The 21,558-nt window shown below is 48.4% G+C and overlaps 1 protein-coding gene across 3 annotated transcripts in view; it reads right to left on the bottom strand.

Moving 5' to 3' along the window:
- The window catches only part of AGAP1 (ArfGAP with GTPase domain, ankyrin repeat and PH domain 1), a 549,941-nt gene that overhangs the window by 112,853 nt on the left and 415,530 nt on the right, over window positions 1-21,558 (bottom strand). For 2 of the 3 annotated variants that reach the window (XM_065880907.1, XM_065880908.1), the window contains one exon: window positions 6,164-6,325. The exons of the other annotated variant lie outside the window; for it this stretch is intronic. In XM_065880907.1, the coding sequence (XP_065736979.1) occupies window positions 6,164-6,325 (162 nt within the window). The remainder of the gene's footprint in view (window positions 1-6,163; window positions 6,326-21,558) is intronic. 3 annotated transcript variants of the gene reach the window in all.

The following is a 21,558-nucleotide window of genomic DNA, read 5'->3' as shown; positions in this document are numbered from 1 at the left end:
GCTTGTACCTCTCCATTCTTCCACACTTACCTAAGGAAGGGGCTGGAATACTTTACAATACTGACTCTTTAAATGACAGTAATAATTATATATGAGCCCAGTGACCATGTTGGAACTCAAAATACTCATAAAGGAATTCTTCAGTCATAGATTCTACTCCTATAATTCACTAGACTCATTCCATACGTTTTATTTAATTTTTTTAATTTTTAAAATTTAAATTTTTAATTTAATTTTATTTATTTTTTTATATAACAGGTTCTTATTAGTCATCCATTTTATACCCATCAGTGTATACATGTCAATCCCAATCTCCCAATTCATCCCACCAGCCCCCGCCCCGCCCCGTGGCTTTCCCCCGTTGGTGTCCATACGTTTGTTCTCTACATCTGTGTCTCAGTTTCTGCCCTGCAAACCGGTTCATTTGTACCGTTTTTCTAGGTTCCACATATATACGTTAATATACGATATTTGTTTTTCTCTTTCTGACTTACTTCACTCTGTATGACAGCCTCTAGATCCATCCATGTCTCAACAAATGACCAAATTTCGTTCCCTTTTATGGCTGAGTAATATTCCATCGTATATATGTACCACACCTTTTTTATCCATTCGTCTGTCAATGGGCATTTAGATTGCTTCCATGACCTGGCTATTGTAAATAGTGCTGCCATGAACGTTGGGGTGCATGTCTCTTTTTGCATTATGGTTTTCTCTGGGTATATGCCCAGTAGTGGGATTGCTGGGTCATATAGTAATTCTATCTTTAGATTTTTAAGGAACCTCCATACTGTTCTCCATAGTGGCTGTATCAATTTATATTCCCACCAGCAGTGCAAGAGAGTTCCCTTTTCTCCACACCCTCTCCAGCATTTGTTGTTTGTAGATTTTCTGATGATGCCCATTCTGACTGGTGTGAGGTGACACCTCATTGTAGTTTTGATTTGCATTTCTCTAATAAATAGTGATGTTGAGCAGCTTTTCATGTGCTTCCTGGCCATCTGTATGTCTTCTTTGGAGAAATGTCTATTTAGGTCTTCTGCCCATTTTTGGATTGGGTTGTTTGTTTTTTTAATATTGAGCTGCATGAGCTGTTTATACATTTTGTAGATTAATCCTTTGTCCATTGATTCGTTTGCAAATAGTTTCTCCCATTCTGAGAGCTGTCTTTTCGTCTTGTTTATGGTTTCCTTTGCTGTGCAAAAGCTTTGAAGTTTCATTAGGTCCCATTTGTTTATTTTTGTTTTTATTTCCATTACTCTAGGAGGTGGATGGAAAACGATCTTGCTGTGATTTATGTCAAAGAGTGTTCTTCCTATGTTTTCCTCTAAGAGTTTTATAGTGTCCAGTCTTACATTTAGGTCTCTAATCCATTTTGAGTGTATTTTTGTGTATGGTGTTGGGGAGTGTTCTAATTTCATTCTTTTACATGTAGCTGTCCAGTTTTCCCAGCACCACTTATTGAAGAGACTGTCTTTTCTCCATTGTATATCCTTACCTCCTCTGTCATAGATTAGTTGACCATAGGTGCGTCGGTTTATCTCTGGGCTTTCTATCTTGTTCCACTGATCTATGTTTCTGTTTTTGTGCCAATACCATATTGTCTTGATTACTGTAGCTTTGTAGTATAGTCCGAAATCAGGGAGTCTGATTCCTCCAGCTCTGTTTTTTTCCCTCAAGACTGCTTTGGCTATTCGGGGTCTTTTGTGTCTCCATACAAATTTTAAGATTTTTCGTTCTAGTTCCATAAAAAATGCCACTGGTAATTTGATAGGGATTGCATTGAATTTGTAGATTGCTTTGGGTAGTATAGTCATTTTCACAATATTGATTCTTCCAATCCAAGAACATGGTATATCTCTCCATGTGTTTGTATCATCTTTAATTTCTTTCATCAGTGTCATAGTTTTCTGCATACAGGTCTTTTGTCCATTCATTTTAAACTGTAAGTATAAGAAAATGATTGTTCTTAATTTAGGTGACAGCACTTTCTTTTTTAAAAAAATTATTTTATTTATTTTTTCATTTATTTTTGGCTGCATTGGGTCTTTGTTGCTGCACGCGGGCTTTCTCTAGTTGTGGAGGCTACTCCTTGTTGTGCACGGGCTTCTCATTGTGGTGGCTTATCTTGTCGTGGAGCACGGGCTCTAGGCGCACGGGCTTCAGTAGTCGTGGCTCGCAGGCTCTAGAGCGCAGGCTCGGTAGTTGTAGCGTACAGGCTTAGTTGCTCCGCTGCATGTGGGATCTTCCCGGACCAGGGATCGACCTGTGTCCCTTGCATTGGCAGGTGGATTCTTAACCTCTGCGCCACCAGGGAAGTCCCAAGGTGACAGCATTTTCTACCATTCTGTGTAGAACTACTGTTCTTCTGCAGAAAAGAACTACTAAAATCGAGTCTGATGAGGGCCAGGGCAGTGAGAAATTCACGGAAGGAAGATCCTTATTTCCATCAGGAGCACCAAGGATCCCCAGGTGGACAGAGAGTTTCTGGCTTTTCAGGCAGCATAAATACTGATGATATACTTTAGCCTTTACTTTCTGAACAAAGATGCCACAAAGGTAAGGAATATCCAGCGCTAGAACCTCTGTGCTCAGCTAAGAGCCTGGGAAGGGCGTGGGGGCTCCCTTTCGGACTTGGCTGGGCGACGGCTCAGAAGTGCATCTGGGGAGCTCTGACTCCTCCCTCGGCGGGGTTCAGGCCAGGCCCTCGGGGGCCACGGTGGACAGAGGCTTCCGGTCTACCGTGCTGATGAAAGATCAGCGGACAGACGTGCCCAGGGGCTTGTAAGAGGCACCGTGAAAGGTGTGGGCAGCACACGGCTTCCGCTGGCTCACCTCCACCTGCCCTCCAACGCCCTCAGAGGCAGGCCTGGGTGGCGGCAGCAGTAGTTCTCACACCCTTTGGCTTCTGGTTGGGTCTGGTCAAGGAGGTGGCGGCATGAGACCAGAGGCAGGGAGGAGAGTGAGGTTAGGCGCTTCCCCTGCGCCCCCTCACCCTTTGGGTCACTGGGGTGGCACATGTCCCTCTGTTGAAGGACAGAGCTCCTGATGGAGACCTCCTCCAGACACCGCCCTCTCTGGGTCCTCATAACCGGCCCCTCCTTTCCCCATCACCCCACTGGGAGTCTGCACCATCCCTATAGCTCTTCCCACACCCTGCCCACACCTCTGTAGATAGTCCCTGTGGAAAATACCTATCAACGACCCAGTTGAGGGTGCCATGTTTTCCCGGGACCCTGACTGAAATAGCTGAATTTTATTTTTCTTATACTCTAAAGAGATTTGAGTCTAGTCATCTGTTCCAATGGGGTATGTCAAAAACTACACAATTCACCTACTTTATGGACACCATCTAGAGAACTTTTTGCATCTGCAATTGCGACTTTCCAGCACGAGGTCAAACAAAAGAGAATATACTGGTAATAATAAGTCACAGTGCTTTGCAGGAAAGAGAAATATTGTTTTACAATTAAAATTAAACAGCCCTCTAAAAATATACAACTAGCTTTCATTTCAAGAAGAGAAGGCTTAGTTGTGATGGTTCCCACAATACACTTTGACTAATAAGAGTTGCTAAGAGTACCAAAAAATATTGTATATCATTGAATCGAAAATGATCTCAATTGAACGATGCATTCTGACTTCAGGGATGTGAAAATGTGAAGAAAAGAAAAATAGTGTGCCTTGGATACAATGCAATACAGCCTGTCTCTGAAAAATGACTCATTTATAGGTCGGTAGGTAACCTTTCCTCGGGAAAAATGATACGTTTTCTTTTTACCGAGAACTTGTCTTATTTTCTGTTGGAAAGACGTCACACCGTGGCATCACAGAGACAGTCCTCTGAACTACAAAGTGAGGCCCGGCTTCAACACCGTTAGTGTTGAACTTCTGAACACACACAACCATCACTCATCGTTCATGCCCGAGATGCTGTTGTGGTTTCTAAATTGGGTGTTTCTTTGGTGGCCGGGAGTCTGTCTTTCTGTCTGCATCACTGCCTCCGCAGTAAGGCCCTTTAATGAAAGGGTCTGTGGTTGGTTTGGGGTTGAGGATCTGACTCAGCCTCGTCACAGGCCATTGCCTGGAGCACACAGTACAACCTCAGTAACTCAGGCCTGGAGCACACAGTACAACCTCAGTAACTCAGGCCTGGAGCACACAGTACAACCTCAGTAACTCAGGCTTGGAGCACACAGTACAACCTCAGTAACTCAGGCCTGGAGCACACAGTACAACCTCAGTAACTCAGGCTTGGAGCACACAGTACAACCTCAGTAACTCAGGCGGTGGAAGATGGAAACATCTCAGGCGTCCGACAAGCCTACAGTCACTTGGCAAGTTTTCTGCAAACTCACTGGATGACCGGGATGCTGACTTGAACCCGCAGCCCGATTAAACACGCAACCACTACTAATTTACTTTCAGTCTGTATCTTGTTCACACAGCTTTCACTATGTCAGCGGGTGGGTGGGATGACTAGAATGTGTAAAATGTGTGTAATGTAGCGAATGGTGGACTTGATCACCAGTTTCTACCAAGTGGCAGACACTTCTGGAAAAAGGCATTGGTTGGAAACACATGACAGACACGGTACGATATTTATCCGTGAAATGGGCATGAGGCCTTTCCATAGAGCAAATCTTACTCTTCCCCTGGGTATGTGGGGCACAGGTTCCCCACCCTGCTGAGAGGCCATGCATCTTCCTGGCTTTACCTCGGTCCTTTTGTTGCTGGGGTGTGGCCATCTGTGCATGGCTGGGGGCTTTTTGCTGAAGTTGTTGGAAGGTGTCTCATCAATGCTCAGCATCTGTGGCCGATTTCTTTTCCAAAGGGGGAGGTCAGTGGTGTCTGGGTGGGTGCTTTGATCCATAATCATTATTTTTCACCACTGCTGATATAATAGAATCATCCTCATTTATCATAACAGGAGAGAATTGGTTTTTATTGGCTAAACTTGTTAGCAGGAAGCTATGGGAAGCAAAATGGTAAGACATGTGGTGAAGAAGGGCTTTCAGACTCCTCCCTGCCACCGTGGGAGCCCCAGCAAGCTCCCTGACACTCTGAACCCCAGTCTCCTCATTATAAATGAAAACGCCACCAACCAACTCACAGGATTATGGTAAATGACACAGAGCATGTACTGTAAACTCTGTTCCTTCCCTGCTAACATATACGTTGTGGGTCTACAGGCTCATCTTTGGATATTAGGAGGGAACAGGCACTTTCTTTAACACTGAAACTTACAGTTTGAACAAAAGAGCATTCAGAAAAAGTGTGGCAGAAATAGAGAAAAAGGATATCGGTTATGAGGGTATTTCCAGCGTACGTGGAATCCTTGTTGAAACCAGATCCTTTTACTACTATTGGTCTCACCAATAATTATTCATGTTATACAACCATGTCTGGGAATTTTAATTTTCCTCTGAAGTATCCGTTTAACTTGTTTATTGAAACTACATTAATTTCACCTCCCATAACGTGTGTGTACGTGTGCATGCGTGTGTATCTCCACTTGCATCCATGGAATAAAAGAACACAAGTCCATCAGAAGGGGCCGCTTCTGAAAGATCACATCGGGCCATCGCTGAGAATAAAACCCGACTTCAACAAGTCATAGGAGAAGCAAGACAAACTGTGTCAGCGGGGATACTAATGCAGCTCACAAAACAAAAAGAGCGACGGACGCTAACAGAAGGGGCGTTTATCATCACACGTCGCTGAAAGTCAGCATCGGAGTGGCTGTCGTACTAGAGTTAAGTCTACCGGTGTCAGGGAAGATTCCTAAATTAGGAGGCGCCGATCTTTTTTGGAGGAAGACAACATGGCACAGCTCGGCTGGAGCAGACACCTCGACCCCAGGTTGCCGGGGTCGGGGAAGACCGAACTACTTGACCAGGTGTTACGAAGGGGACACCAGCGGCACCATCGACCAGGCCACAACTGCCAGGAGGTAAGACAGCTGCTGCGGTTGGACAGTCTCAAGCATCAGTGAGTGAAGAGAGGGTCCCCTAGCACCACCTTGTTAACAAAAAGCACACGCACTGACCTGCGTTATTGTGCACTTGTGGTTCTGAGGATAAATGATTCCACAAATGAGAAAAAAGTAAAAATTAATTTTCAGGAACGCGGACTCTGGCCCCGAGGTCCCGGGAGGCCTTACCGTCAGCAGTGCCTGAGAGGCCATCGGCTTTGAAGTTGCTGGTGCTTTTCTTCCTCCGATGCTTCTTTCTGTTGGCGTGAGGGGAGGGGGGCGGGTCGAGCTTGGGGCTGGCGGTGCTGGAGATGCTTGGGCTGGAGCACACGGAGTCACCGAGCCCCGTGTCTGCCACCGGACCGGAAAAGGCAAAAGAACGCAAAGGTCAACACTTAAAAAGTAGACTTCGCAAAAGTACTACAGCAACGTTCCTCCAGTGCTAAATCATGCTCCGCAAACACCTGGACCGGAGGCCCAGCGCATCCCGTGTCAAAGGTCACAGCGCCCCTGCAATTCAAAAGCAGGCTCTCCTCTTGGCGTCATCCTTATGCTCTGGAGAATTTAAAGCTCTCTCTCTCTCTTTTTTATTTTTTAGGCCTTTGCTTCTCCAACTTTTTTTTTTTTTAATTTTTATTGGAGTCTAGTTGATTTAAAATGTTGTTAGTTTCTGCTGTACAGCAAAGTGAATCAGTTATACATACACATATATCCGCTCTTTTTTAGATTCTTTTCCCATACAGGTCATTACAGAGTACTGAGTAGAGGTCCCTGTGCTACACAGTAGGTCCTTATTAGTTATCTATTTTATATATAGTAGTGTGTATATGTCAATCCCAATCTCCCAATTTATCCCTCCTTCCTTCCCCCCTGATAACCACAGTTTGTTTTCTACATCTGTGACCCTATTTCTGTTTTGTAAATAAGCTCATTCGTACCATTTTTTTGGATTCCACATATAAGCAGTATCCTATGATACTTCTTTCTCTGTCTTACTTATAAAGTTCTCTATTTTGCATAATTGGAGCTCTGGAAAAGGAAAGCGGGAGGTGGGAAGCTTTTTCCTTATTTTTCTCTTCCCGTAATTACTGTGATATAGTAGGAATGAAGTGAAGACTCTTAGGAATACACATGAAAGTGTCATCTTAAATGGGGTTGATTCCGTGTGTGTACACACAAGATAAAGGCATTCCTGATTCTCTGCCCTCTACCCCCAACATCATGTATGGCTGTACGTTAGTTTATTAGTAGTGAAAATCGGCATGCCACTTCCCTCTCTCACTGATGTCCAGCAATAGGGTTGGAAGTCCACAGTAGACCTGCCAAATTTTGATTCACAGAAGCTACTTACAAAATTTTAAAACCAGTGCACAAATGTGATCATTCACTGGAAGTGAAACTCTCAATTTATTATGTCTGTTTTTACTTTATCAGAGAGAAGAACAGAATGCCATGAAAACACCTGAAATGAACATGGAATTCAACAGAACGGAAAAGTACCCAGAGAAAGTGATGGGGGAACACCATCTAAACACCTCCAAAGTTCTAAGAATTCTGTATTTCGTGATTCAGCATCTTTGTAACTCAAAAGACAGAACGTTCTGTGCGATATATTTCATTCATTCAACAAATATTTTTTGAGCGCCTACTGTGGGCCACCACTTTTCCAGATGTTTGGGATCCATCACTGAGAAAGACAGATAAAGGTTCCCGTCTGAGTGGCACTGACACAGTAGTGAGGCCACAACCCACAGCTCATTACGAGGTGGTGAGAGCTGGAGAGGGAAAAGGAGGGCGCGAAGGGTGGACACTGGGGAGGCAGCAGCGCGGTGAGGGGGAGTTGCCATTTTAAATGACAGGGTGGGTCTCACTGAGAAGGTGACGCGTGAGGCAATAGTTGAAGATGGTAAAGGCGTGAGAAGGTGAATGTGCACCTCGGGGAGGAGGAAGTTGCCAGAACCTGGCCCGAAGACCAGGTGTGCGCGCCTGGTGTGTTCCAGAAGCAGAGGGGGGTGCCAGTGGCCGGGGCCAGTGAGGATGGGAGACTCACAGCAAATGGCACTGGAGAGAGGAAGGGGCTTGGCCACTGTCTAGAGCCCTGGCTTTTACTCTGGGGGAAATGGGGAGCCTGGCAGGATTTTGAACAGAAGGATGACATGATTTCAAATATAAAGATACTCGAAATCAAAATGAATTTAAAATCCTTTCATTTTCTGATGTTCTAGGACGTTTCATCATGTACTGAGAACTGTCAAAGGACACAGTATCTTTTTAGCTACAAATATGGTTCCAGGAGTGCCCTAGGATGCAAATTCCTGATATCCTAAGACCAGCGATCCCGTCCCATCTCTGCACGGTCGGAAAGATCAACCTTCTTTCCATATCCCCGTCACCTGTGGAGCAAAGGCCTCTGGGAGCCTGTCCTGGGAGGGGTGTGAAGAGTCAACCCACGGCTCCTACAGGACAACCTGCCTCAAGGAGTCTGGGGCTCCAGGCTGCATCTTTATCCACAAAGTGGCCGTTTCTTCTGCATTCTCTTTCCAACTTCCCACCTGCTCTCCACTGAAGCCACACTCACCCTGGGTCCGATCCTTACCCCCCAGGCCTGGACGGTACAGCTAACTGCAGGAGGGCTCTCTCCTGCTGGCTTGCCACCTTTTAAGTTGTCCCAGTCTTCCGCAATACGAATCTTCTAAAAGTGGCAATTCTTACATACATTTTTAAAAAAAATACTAGATCCTACTGAATATCAGATGAAAGCTGTAGGCATCCCAGAAAAAGAAAAAAAAAAAAAAAGCCAGTCTAGTTAATACTTGTGCACAATTTCAGAGGGTTTAGAAGCTGCCTGATGTTGCTAAGAGGTCCAGGGACCCCAAGACCACTGGCTGATCGTAAAGCAACCCTTTCACATGTTAGTCAATGCTCAAACCTTACAATGGATATTTTTGTACATTTCAAGTATTTGCTGCCCAGGTTTCAAAAGTCTTCACCCTCTGACTGCATCCTCTCTGACTCTGAAGCGTTAAGAACCCATCCTGGGCTGGGTGTGGTGACAGGCCATGGGGAAACAATGGTCCCAATGACCCTCCAATCGCGGAGGCAGGTGAGGGGCGCAGGCAGAGACAGCTGCCCTCTGCCGCAGCACGGCTGGCGTTTCATTAGTTCACTCTGTCCCTCAGGTGTCCCCTCAAGTCAATGCACAATGTTCATTCCCAACTACGCCTCTTAATCCTTAGGTCACAATCTCTCCCAAGCTAACATTTCTCATCTCTGAACCCCTACTGATCCTAAAGCTGGTGCTTCCTGCCCTTGGCCGTCTGTCCGTTATCGGGACGTAGCTGGCATGGTTGTTTCCCCGGGCAGCTAAAGGTGCTCACCCCCGTACTGAGCCGCCCGATGCTGGGCACGCGGTGGATGCGGCATTATAATAGGGACACCTGGGTCCCTTCCATCATCCAGCAGTTCTTTAAGGTGGGTACCAATATCTCTTTTTAAGATGCTCAGAATATATACATAAGCTATACGGTCATGTAACAGGCTTCCATATATGTGAGGTGGCTCTATTTCTGGGTTCTCTATTCTTCTCCAGTAATCTTTTCACCTGTCTGTGTTCTATTAGCACATGGTCCTGAACGCTATGGCACTTTAGTCACCTCGGTACCTCATAAGGTAGGGCAAGTCCCCACACTTCGTTATTCTTCACAATTGTCTTAGGTCTTGTTGGCTGTTCTGAGCACACAACTTTGTGTATTCATCCAAATCGATGGAAAGGATATTCAACAAGGCGAGGTCGAGACAGAGCCTGGAACCTTCACTCACCAATCCACAACCAGAAGCTCCGTTGAGTGATCACTGAGTAGGACCTGAGGACATCATACTGTCTGTGCATCCAGCTCAGACACCTGTGAACTTGCCTATAAAGAAACTATGGTACAGCCTTGTCAAACACTGTTGAAAGCTAGACGGGTACCCAACTTACAGATACGTCTGCCAATGTAAAAACAAGAAAGGGAAATCCATTTAATACTTCTCCTCCTTAATGAACTATCTCTGTTCAATTAAATCACTGTTTCCTTTTCTATACGCACACAAAGCAGAGTATTACCAATCTAATTCAGAATCCGACCTGGGCTGGATTTTAAACTCACTGGTTTAGGGCTCGGAATTCAGCATTTTGGAAACGAAGATGACAGGCGCCTGTTTCTAGGCATCTCCCCTCACCCCTTCCGACTGCAGGAAACTTTCCGCAAAGTAACTGACAGGGACACGGCAATCTCATTTCCAAGGTTTCTGAGTATCTTACAATACGTGAAATCGAGGGGGAGATTCCTGACTCGCTTGGAGAAAGTAGCTAAGTGCCAGTCTCGAGAAGGAGCTACTTGCAAGTGATGACACCCACCTTCCCCTAAGGGACCATCAGAGCGAAGCTCATCTGCATCCTTTACAGCCTTCCCTTCTGGGAGCCCATCCTCAACACCAGTGGATCCATCCCCACGTGGCTCCATGCTTCCAGTAACCCGCTGGCTCACCACTGGGAACCCTCACCCAGCGACATCTGGAAACGTCTGGAGACATTCTTGGTTATCAGACCGAGCAGGGTCGGGGTGCCATAGGCATCGAGTGGGCACAAGCCTGAGATGCTGAAAAACACCCTACAACACATAGGACAGCCCTGCCGCAGAAAACCGTCCTGCCCGAAACGTCAGTAGTGAGAAACCTGTGGATCGGAAGGGCTCTTCTATTCTTCTTCAACCTCTCAGACTCCTCCTCCAGAATCCTGTTCTGTGAGGGCTGGGGGCAATGTTCCTCACACCAGAGACCCTCCCGAAGGCTCCCTTTCCCTGGAGCTACCCTGGCTCTCCCCCGGGACACGTCTCCCCCTGCACCACAAAGCACGCAGGTGGGCGGGGCGTTCTCCCAGCCCCGCGCTGCTGCTTGCAGACCACTCTTTCTCCCCCCAAGTCCTGGCCCCTCTGAAGCCTGTGCCCTGGGATCGCGCTCGCTCCCCAAGACCCCAGGTCCCACCCCTTCACTGCCCGTTTCAGGAGCAGCTCACCCACCCTGACCTGTGATCACGTCCGGCGCCTCCTGGGCACTCCCTCCAGCATCCTGGCCTCCGGGCCCCTCCCAGGTGACCTCGTGAAGCTCTTTCCTCCCCCCTGCCGCCGCACCCGCTGCTCTCCTGGTCCGGACCCGGGCCCGCCTGCTGCAGGAACCGGCCCCTCTGGGTTCTATTCCCCGCCCCCCCCCCCCCCGCCCCCCATGCCCAGTCTGCCCAGTTCACCTACACCGGGGCCTCAGGTCCCGTCTACCGGACCCATCGGTCTTCACAGACCAACATCCGCCTCACGTTCCATTTCTCTCCCTACCCCGCGGGACGACATCACAGGCACTGCTCTGCAGATTTCAGCCTCCACCTCTCCTGACCACAGCCCCCAGCATGATTGATGATTTCCACCCCTACCTGTGCCGCACCAGGACTCAGGCCCGGGATGGAAGAGAACAGCACCACGCCAACTGCTTCCTCTACTGTGTGGCCCCTTTATGGTGCTGGGGTGGGACAGGGGCCCAACCTCTGGCCTGTGCTTCAATCCACTGCATTCTGGAAGTAAATCCATCCCTTCCCCCTCCAAGAGGCTCTATCACCCCTTCTCCACTCCCCTCAGACACCCTGCCCTGCATCCCACCCCCCTCAAGGACCCCCATTTTCATATCACTGCAGACAAAAAAAGAAACAATAAAAGCAGCAACCAGAAGAGGGCACCCCCCCTTCCCGTCCCGGGTCCCCACGGACTCGGGGCCTCCTCGCCCCGCCCTGCTGCCAAGGCCGCCCGTCCCCCCGCCCCGTGAACTGGCTTCCACCCGGCAGTTCGCACCCTCTCCTGCCTGCATTAAACGTGCTGCATCGCTGTATCATCTCCGTTCCTAACGAAACCCTCCCGTTGACTCCAGGCCCTCACCCAGCCACCACCTGGTTTCTGCTCCTCCTTAAAGCAAAGCCCCTCAGAGCTGTCCTCCTCCTGGCTGCCTGTGCCAGGTGTCGCCTGCCCGCGTCTGACCCGCCAGCCCGACACGCCCCTGCTGAGGCCCTGGTACCCACAGCCTCGTCCATGGGCAGGTCCCAGCGGGATGGCGCTCGTCTCGGCAGCGCCCCACGTGGTTCCTGGCTCCCTCCCTGGCTGGGAAGCCGCGGCGAGGCCTTACACTAGTCGGGTGGGAGGAAAACTAGGAAGCTGTGGGTCCTGGGGTCCAAAGGATGATGGCCGGGAGAGGCCCCCATTCTGGCCCTCGCCCTCGGTCGCCTCCTGTCCAGCCCTCCCTGCCTCCCTGGTGAGGCGGCCCTCACCACACGGCACACCCCGTCAACCGTGCCTTTGTCTCTTCGTTAACTGGACACCTTCTGAAGGCAGGAACGTCCTTCAAACCTCTTCACCAAGACAGAGCCTGAAACGTCCTGGGGATGAATGATGGGGGTTCCAGGCATGTCTGTGGAACTGAGTTTTATAAAGAGTTGATTCTCTCTTGCAGAAGCTTTAACACAGGTGGATGGCACTGCTTTGGGTGTGTAACAGAGAATCACGTTTGCAACTTAGTTTTAAAAGTAACCACAAGCGGGCTTCCCTGGTGGTGCAGTGGTTAAGAATCCGCCTGCCAATGCAGGGGACATGGGTTCAAGCCCTGGTCTGGGAAGATCCCACATGCCGCGGAGCAACTAAGCCCGTGCGCCACAACTACTGAGCCTGTGCTCTAGAGCCCGCGATCCACAGCTACTGAAGCCCGTGTGCCTAGCGCCTGTGCTCCGCAGCAAGAGAAGCCACTGCAATGAGTAGCCCCCACTCGCCGCAACTAGAGAAAGCCCAGGAGCAGCAACGAAGATCCAATACAGCCAAAAGCAAAAATAAATAAAAAATAAATAAATTTATAAAAAAAAAAAAAAAGTAACCACAAGCATGCTTCTGTGTCAAACCGCAGTCAGTTGGGTGAGTTTCCAGCAGTCTGGAACCTATTTTTTTTTTTTTTTTTTTTTTTTATGCGTTACGCGGGCCTCTCACTGTTGTGGCCTCTCCCGTTGCGGAGGACAGGCTCCGGACGCGCAGGCTCAGCGGCCATGGCTCACGGGCCCAGCCGCTCCGCGGCATGTGGGATCTTCCCAGACCGGGGCACGAACCCGTGTCCCCTGCATCGGCAGGCGGACTCTCAACCACTGCGCCACCAGGGAAGCCCTGGAACCTATTTTTAGGAGAGCAACTAAGACGGTGGATGAAGTCTATTTACGTTGCCAAAGTATCTCCCTTAATAGACCCCTCCATCGACCACGCCCACCTCGTGGGTCCTCTGTGCTCTGGGGGCCAGCTCTGCCTAGGCACCTGGGTCACGTCAGAGACTAGAGGGTGAAAATCGCTGTCCCCGAGTTGATTCCAATGACTGAGAGGATGCCTATCTGATCAGAGGACGAAAAGGGGAATCAGATCTACGGCGAGCACACCAACTGCGTGGATTGAAACATATGTACACAGAAGTGCCACCTACACGCAGAGAGAAGTAAGGTGAGGAACCATGCTCATGTCCACTGTCACCAAGGTGAGCGCACAGGCAAGCCGGCCCCGTGGCCTCCCTTGAGAAGCAGGAATATGACCCTGGGACGGCTGCTCGGGCCACTAGGACTCAGAGTGAGAGTGACAGAGAGCCAAGGTCAGGGGAAGGCCCAGGAGCGGCGCGGGGGGAGGGAGAAGGGGAGGGAGAACAGAAGAACATGAGTCCTGCCCTGGCCCCTGGAGGAAGGGACGGAGGAGGGAGGTGAGCTTTCAGGATGACACGGGTTGCCATCTCGTAATAAGAGCAATAATGCTAATAATGAAACCAGGAAGCAGGACCAGCCCTGGTAAGCCCCAGAAGTTCTTCCGCGGGCAAGGGGGAGCGTGAATAAAGCAAGGGATATGCACCAGTCCCCTGGAGGCCAAGAAGCATTGCCCATCCATGGCCTGGTTTGCTGCTCACAGGATCAAGGTACCGCCAAGAAAACCATCACTGCCCTGATGCAGAGACTTTCCAGGCCCTCCTGCAGGTGAGGCTGGAGCCCCGAGCGCCTCCCTGCCTATGTCAGTACTCCACCACTGCGGTCCGGGCCCTGGACACGTCCTCCTAACGTTTTCGCTGGAGGAGGGAAAGTAGCCACTATGAGGTCAGGCGTCCAGGTGGCCGGGCTAAGGGGGTGGGCAGAGAAGTCCCTGGAAAAACCAGATGCTCTGGGGTGGGGACAGTGAGAGCAGGCACAGTTCAGGGCTGGTCAGCTGGGTGAGGAAAGCTGCCCACGAACCAGGAGCGCCCACTATGCGAGGGGACCTGCACCAGGGCCCAGAGGAGGAGGTCGGAGTGTGAGTCATGACAGAGGCCAGGGAGGGGCAGGGCCACGCGTGGTCAGGGAGGCCTGGAGGAGAGAGGGGCCCTGGCAGCCCTGACCATTCTCGAGGATGGGGGTCACGTCGAGGAAGCTCTGGTTTCTAGCTAACTGGGTCCCGAGTCCCAGTGCCGGTATATGAATGCCCGGCTTCTAGATTTGGAGAACTCCCTTCCCAAAGGAGTCATTTAAAATTCCCCTGGTTTAGGGCTTCCCCGGTGGCGCAGTGGGTGAGAGTCTGCCTGCCGATGCAGGGGACGCAGGTTCGTGCCCCGGTCTGGGAAGATCCCACGTGCCGAGGAGCGGCTGGGCCCGTGAGCCGTGGCCGCTGAACCTGCGCATCCGGAGCCTGTGCTCCGCAACGGGAGAGGCCACAACGGTGAGAGGCCCGTGTACCGCAAAAAAAAAAAAAAAAAAAAAAAAAATTTCCCTGGTTTAAAATACGAGCAATCAAAACGCACCAGGCGTCTGTGCTGTGCTTTTCCATTTCCAACAGACTCCGCCTGCCTGACAAGGTATCCTTCAAACTGAAGAGGCCCCGAAAGCGCAGCCCCAGACACTGAAAACGAGCCCACAGAAGGCAGTACGAATAACGCATCTTATTCTGTATCAACTACTGGGCGTCGACAGCCTTAAATACGGGAGGGCGCACGCAGAGAGCAGAGCGGGGAGGGCGGGGGGAAGCCGAAAGAAGAAAGCCATGCCAAATTAAAAAAGGCAAGCGCCTCATTACGCCACCTCTAAACCGGCTTTGATGGAGGGACCGGAGCCCCCGAGACGAGGCGCCGAGCCGGGATAGGCCGGTCCAGCGCCGTCCCGGGCGCTCAATGCCGGCCATTAGTTCTTCCCAATCGGGCATCAATGTTCAACGCACACCCCAAAAAATATATAATACGAGCAATAATGATGACAACCTGCAGTCTCTCCGAGCTTCAGTACGTGACGTATGAGTCAAAGAAGCAGTTTCACTTTTCACTCGGAGAGCTGACAAGCATGACTAGAGGGGGAATAAAATAACATTCCGTTCGCATAAATATCAAGCAGGCTGCTTGCGACCGATGGGCCAGGAATGTATTCTTAGCCGCCATTCCGGCAGACGGGCCCAAGGACACTCATAACTTATTTTACAATCATTTAGTTTCAGCTCAAGTGGAAAACGTGACCACTTATCTCTGCTGACAAGATGCCATATCAAACCTTACAATTAACTCTCGTCCGATTATCTGCCCAGCCGATCATTAGCGGGGCCATCTTTGATGAACTGCTGCAGAGAGCATGCCTCGGTGATGGCCGTCAGTGCCAGGTGTGCGGATGGGTTTTCTGCTATCCCGGCTGATATTCAAATAGACCGGGCTCCACGCCTGTGATACCCATGGCTCTGCTTCTCCCAAGGGTCTCCAAACGTGTATGCCGGGGGAGGTGTCCTCCTGCACCTCGCTGGGAAGGAGCGGGGCATCCCTGCGACTGTCGTGACCGCAACTACTGGCATTCCTACCGCCATTGCACGTCCAACGCCCTTCCCCGATCCCCACTCTGGAGTTCATTTCAGGGACCTGTGGACCCTCTGGAGGGATGTCTCCCTCCACTCTTCCGTCCTGGGCTTGATTTGGAGAGTGGACACCAAGAATGTGCTGCAGGGAGCCCGCCACGCTATCTGGGGGAGCTGCCAGGAGTTCTGAGGGCAGGCTGATTGTTATTTCCTGTGTGCTGATGAAAGATAGGAATTGCTTTAAAATGCATGTTCACAAGAAGCCTGAATCTCTATTAAAAAAAAAAAAAAAGGAAAAAAGGAAAAGGACTGACCGTGAATGCATATTAGCTCTCCTCTCTCTCACTTTCACATAGTCCCTAACTTACTCATCTGACAGGATCAGGAACAATATATTACTAAAAATCTTTGTTTTTTGGTATTCCAAGAATTCAAAATGATCAAAGACAGGGCTATTTGTCGGTGCCGGGTTGGGGTGGAGGGAATCAGCTGAGGGTTAAAACCTTCCAAAAACTCAAGATGGAGTCACTGTAGGAGCTGGTTAATTAAAACCTATTCCCTTCAAGACAAAGCCGACAATCTAAAGCTAATTTGGACCTTCACTAAGGGCTCTGTTCTTTCTGAAGCTCAGAGAGATGTGTGGGCTGGTAAATAAAGAACAGGCCACCTCTGCCATCCAAGGAAATCACAACATCCCGGCTGCTGTTAAAAGGTGAGTGTGAAGTGAAGTTCAAAACCTCACCCCTTCTCACAGTCCTTTTGACGGGAGCTTTCAACAGGAGGACGTTTACTTGAATCCCAATCTCTGAAGATGTTTCAGAGCCCAGCATATTGTCCGGTTCCCTTTGCAGCTAGCGGCGCTCACACAGAGGTACACGGTGTCAGAAGAAGGGGCAGCGGGGACACTGCGGGGGGCCCAGGAAGATGACAGGTGTTGGGGAAAAGGGAGAGACAACACAGTGTTAGACTGAGTTACAAAAGTGGGAGGAAAGGAATACAATAGGAGGGGCTAGAATGGAGAGGAAACATAGGGAGAAGTATTTCCTACCCAGGCTGTGTTCAGTTACACCCAGAGGTCTCTGTAAACGAAGCTGAATACGTTGGAATTGGTCTTCATTTACATGAAGCCCTTACTTACTGAAACATGTTTCTATGACAGCCTTAAAAAAAAAAAAAATAACCCACAAACTCTGATCGCTAATTAGGGTAAGGGGTTTCACTTTGAGGCAATGAAAAATGTTCTATGATTGACTGTGGCGAAGGTTGCACGTTTCTGTGAACATACTAAAAGTACTGAATTGTAGACTTTAAATGGATGAAGTTTACGTGCTGTGAGTTTTAGCTCACTAAAACTATTTTAAAACAAAAGAAAAGGGCGGGGGTCCATTGTGTTAAATGCTACAACGCAACCAAACGGGGAAGACAAAAGAAGGTAATGGGAGGGACCAGCAAATGCAGGTTCGGTGTCAGATCAGGGGGTCCGGGTCGGGGGGTCGGACGACACTCAGAAACTTAAGCTAAGGCCGTTCACAAGACTTAGGTCACAAAGTTGAGTGTGGGGACTGGATGTGGCTCCCTGGGCCTCCAGACAGCCACCAGGACCTGGTTCCGGGTCTCAGATAAAAGGTGGAGCCTGGGATGTTCTGTCCTTCTCTGAGGGAGCCGTCCCGGCCTCCCGCTTGTCCTGTGCAGCGAGCACATGTCCAAGGGCGGAGCAGCCTCACTCCTCTCAAGTTTCCTCACATCCTCCCCGCTTCCCTGAGCTATATCCGCCTCCCCTCTGGCCTCCTGGTGCATGCCGTTTCCTTGCATCCAGAATCACCTTGTCACCTGTCCCTTCTTGCCCACTACAGCAGGCTCTGTAAGTGTATCCTTGAGCCTCATGCTGGATGGTCAGCCTGTACTCATACCATCACCCGATCTGAGGAATGCAAGTCAGGATTTTATATTTCAGGGTCAAAAATTAAATTGTTCTCTAGCTTATTTTTAGCTGAATCAAGCGCACAAAGTTTAAATTAATCCAGTGTACTCCGAAAAAGTGTAAAGGCACTCTGAGCTGTACCGTTCGGTGGAAATGAAATCACTTCAAGAGATTCCTGCATCTCGTTTTACATAATCAGCCGTAACCATTTCTCAAGTGGGGCGCTTACGGCTGCTAAATGACAAAGAGATTCTCTTTCACGTGGGAGGCTCCACTGGCTGAGCAGGTTGGGGAATGGCTGAGATGTCTAGAAGAAAACTCAATTAGATAGAGAAGTTAATTAAATGCATGATCCCTCTTTGATAACGTAAATTTCCCATCTTTAGAAACTTAGCTGTTTCTATTAAAAGTCACTTGGAATCAAATTCCCAACTCCTGCACACAAAATGGTCCTGTCTGAGGCAGGAAAGGCCAGCTTCAGTTCTGCAAGTCCCCAGCGGGCTCTGTCCAGGGTCCTGAATATGTTCACTTGGTTCCTTCTTCTCAAGGTACAGAAATGCATCAAAACAAGCAAGGCTGTTTCTTCATGACCCATCCCTGCTCTTAATCTACTGATACCACGTGGCTTGAAAAAGTAGAACGATGGTGTCCTCAGCTTTAAGAAAGCCTGATATACAGAAGCCCAGACTGAAACAGGAGGCCATTTGGTTGTGATACACCATCCCATTGCTCCAGGGTCAAATGTCAAAAAGGTAAATAAATCTAAAGAGTAGAGTGTGCTTGAATGTGCTTAACTATTTCCCTAATGCTTAAATGGACTGAAAAATTCTGACCATAAATCAATACTTTTCATATATTTTCCATATTTGGAATTATTGCATGAGGGCAGTTTTCAAGGGATGGGCCCAAGAAAATGAGTATTTGTGGGGCTCGGGACACCTGATGCTAAGCTGCTCCCAGAAGCTTTGTGCTCCCCCCACGGCAGTGTGCGAAGGCATCCAAACCGTCACGTCCCTGAAACCCAGGAGCTGATGCACATTTCAGCTCCTACCCTGACCATTTCCTGATGAAGAAGTCCATGGTCCTCAAAATGGACAACATCAAGGGGCCCAAGAGGGATGCAGATGGGGGGCAGGAAGAGAACCACAGGATGAGTTCCACGGAAGGAACTAGCACAGCTGTGGAATCAGAAAAGCAGTTCAGAATCCCACCTGGCTTTGTGACTGGGTAGTTCATCTCTTTTGGCCTCAGTATCTCCACATGTAAAATGGGCAGGACAGCACTCCTGAACACCTGCCCTCGGCCTGCTGCAGCCCGACCTCTCCTTCTCCATCCTGGCCAACACCAACTCTACCCTCCAGGTGTGCAGGCCAACAGCCCCGGTCCATCCTGACTCTTCTCCTCCTCTCACGTCCCACACCAATCCAAGAGGACACACCACCACACAGGGCTTGGACCCTGTGCTCAGTGTGGTACTGACCAACTGCCAGACAAATGGGTGGACAGACAGACCCCCTCACCCCGTCAGGCTCTCTTCTAGAGCTGTAACAACGGAAGTAAATAAAACAAATCTCCTGGCCTAGAGAGCTGATGTCCTGGTGAGGGGATATTATCAATAAACACACACTAGACACAGACTCACACATTAGAGGGATGATGATAGATGCTGAGTGGACGGGTAATCTAGGTGGGCGTGGAGGGTCACTGACATGCTCTTAGCCTCCTTTAATCCTGAAGACCATGTAAACATGGCCACAAAGGGCAATCCAGTTTTTTAAAACCATTAGTCATCCACAAATAACAACTGCTGGTGAGGGTGTGGAGAAAAGGGAACCCTTCTGCACTGCTGGTGGGCATGTAAATTGGTGCAGCCACTGGGGAGGTTTCTCAAGAAACTAAAAATAGAACTACCATAGGAGCCAGCAATTCTAATCCTGGGTAGAAATTATTTAAAAAAATAAACAAACAAAAACCACTAATTCAAAAAGATACATGCATCCCAATGTTTACAGCAGCATTATTTACAATTGCCAAGGTATGGAAGCAACCTAAGTGTCCGTCGACAGATGAATGGATAAAGAAGGTGTGAGATATCTATCTACCTCTATCTATACATCTAGATACCCACACAATGCAATACTACTCAGCCATAAAAAAGAATGAAAATTTGCCATCTGCAACAACATGGATGGCCTTGGAGGATATTAGTGAAGTAAGTCAGACAGAGAAAACCAAATACTGGTATCACTTATATGTGGAGTCTAAAAAAACTAACTAGTGAAGATAGTAAAAGAAACAGACTCACAGATATAGAGAACAAACTAGTGGTTACCAGTGGGGAGAGGCAAGGGGGAGGGCAAGACAGGGGTAGGGGGTTAAGAGGAACAAACTACTATGTATAAAATAAACTACAAGGGTAGATTGTACAGCACAGGGAACACTGCCAATAGTTTGTAATGATTATAAATGAAATATAACCGTGAATATATAAAATATAAAAATATTTTATATTTTTTATATTTTATATTTTTATATTTTATATATTTTATATATTTTTATATTTATATAAAAATTGTGAATCACTATGTTGTATACCTGAATCTTACCTAATACTGGACATCAACTATGCCTCAATTAAAAGAAAAGAAAAAATAATAATCATCCAATAAGTTGAAACTGAGGAATCTGAACACAGAACTGCAACACAAAAAAACATACATTACTGATACCAAAAGAAGATTATAAATTTAGGGGGGAAAGTTCTGGTAACTATTAGAGAGGACCTGGGACGTTCACTCTTAGACATCCCGAGATTAAAGCTGGACGAAGCACAGTGCCGAAAGCAGACAGCTCACGGATTCCTGCCGGGGTGGGAGCCCAGGGCCAGACGACCCTCATCGTGAAGTCCTCCTGGCCCGTCTTCCCAGCTCCCACACAACACTGCACCCCTTTCATTGCCTTCTGAGTGCTGTGATTTGGTTCTGGGGATGCTTCCCTTATTTGGTGGCGTCCCTCTGAGTTTTAACTTCTTTACGTATGTTAGCAGCCAGCAGGCACCAAACACCAAAAATGGATGCTCAGTAAAAAGTCTTTCAAAAAAAAAGAAACGCCAAAACACAAACTGCAGCACGCGCGCGCGCGCGCGCACACACACACACACACACAAACGAAAAAATCCACAACAAACAAACAAACAAAAAACCCATCCATTTAAGGAAAGTCTTTGAATGCCGGAAGGAACAAAAATCCATGTATCTATCATTGTATATCTGTGACCTAGAGGTTTTAGATATTATTTAAATGCCACCTGAAAAATCTGCATTAAATACCCCCACAGTTTTGCACCCTTTGTAGAATAAATGATTACCCTATGAAGATGATAAATTGTATCTTCTTTTAAAAAAGGTCTAGATTTCCCTTGGGCATCATCACATGTAACGTTATGTTACGTTTCAACTCAACAGATGGCTTTTTTCTTTTGGATGAAATCAAATGGTAATTTGCAAAGTCATAGAAATAATATCTTCTCAACATTTAAAATGATACTTGAAAAACTTCTTGTTCTATGTCATCTCACTACTGTCTCCTAAACCGTGGGACAGGAGGTTTGATTGTGGTTCCCAAGCCTTTGTTGATGCTGGGTGGCATGCCAGTGAGAGACGGTATCAGGTGCCTCAAACGTTGGGCCGCTTGAAAGAGAGGCCCCACAAGTCTCAGAAACTCTATTCCTTTCCGTCACACCTGGGCCCTAACAATCGCCCCAGTCAGTGGATTGG

Source organism: Phocoena phocoena, chromosome 7, assembly GCF_963924675.1.
Source record: "Phocoena phocoena chromosome 7, mPhoPho1.1, whole genome shotgun sequence".
Classification (NCBI taxonomy): Eukaryota; Metazoa; Chordata; class Mammalia; order Artiodactyla; family Phocoenidae; genus Phocoena; species Phocoena phocoena.
Note: the sequence above shows the minus strand (reverse complement) of the source record. Positions and strands in the feature narration are given on the sequence as shown.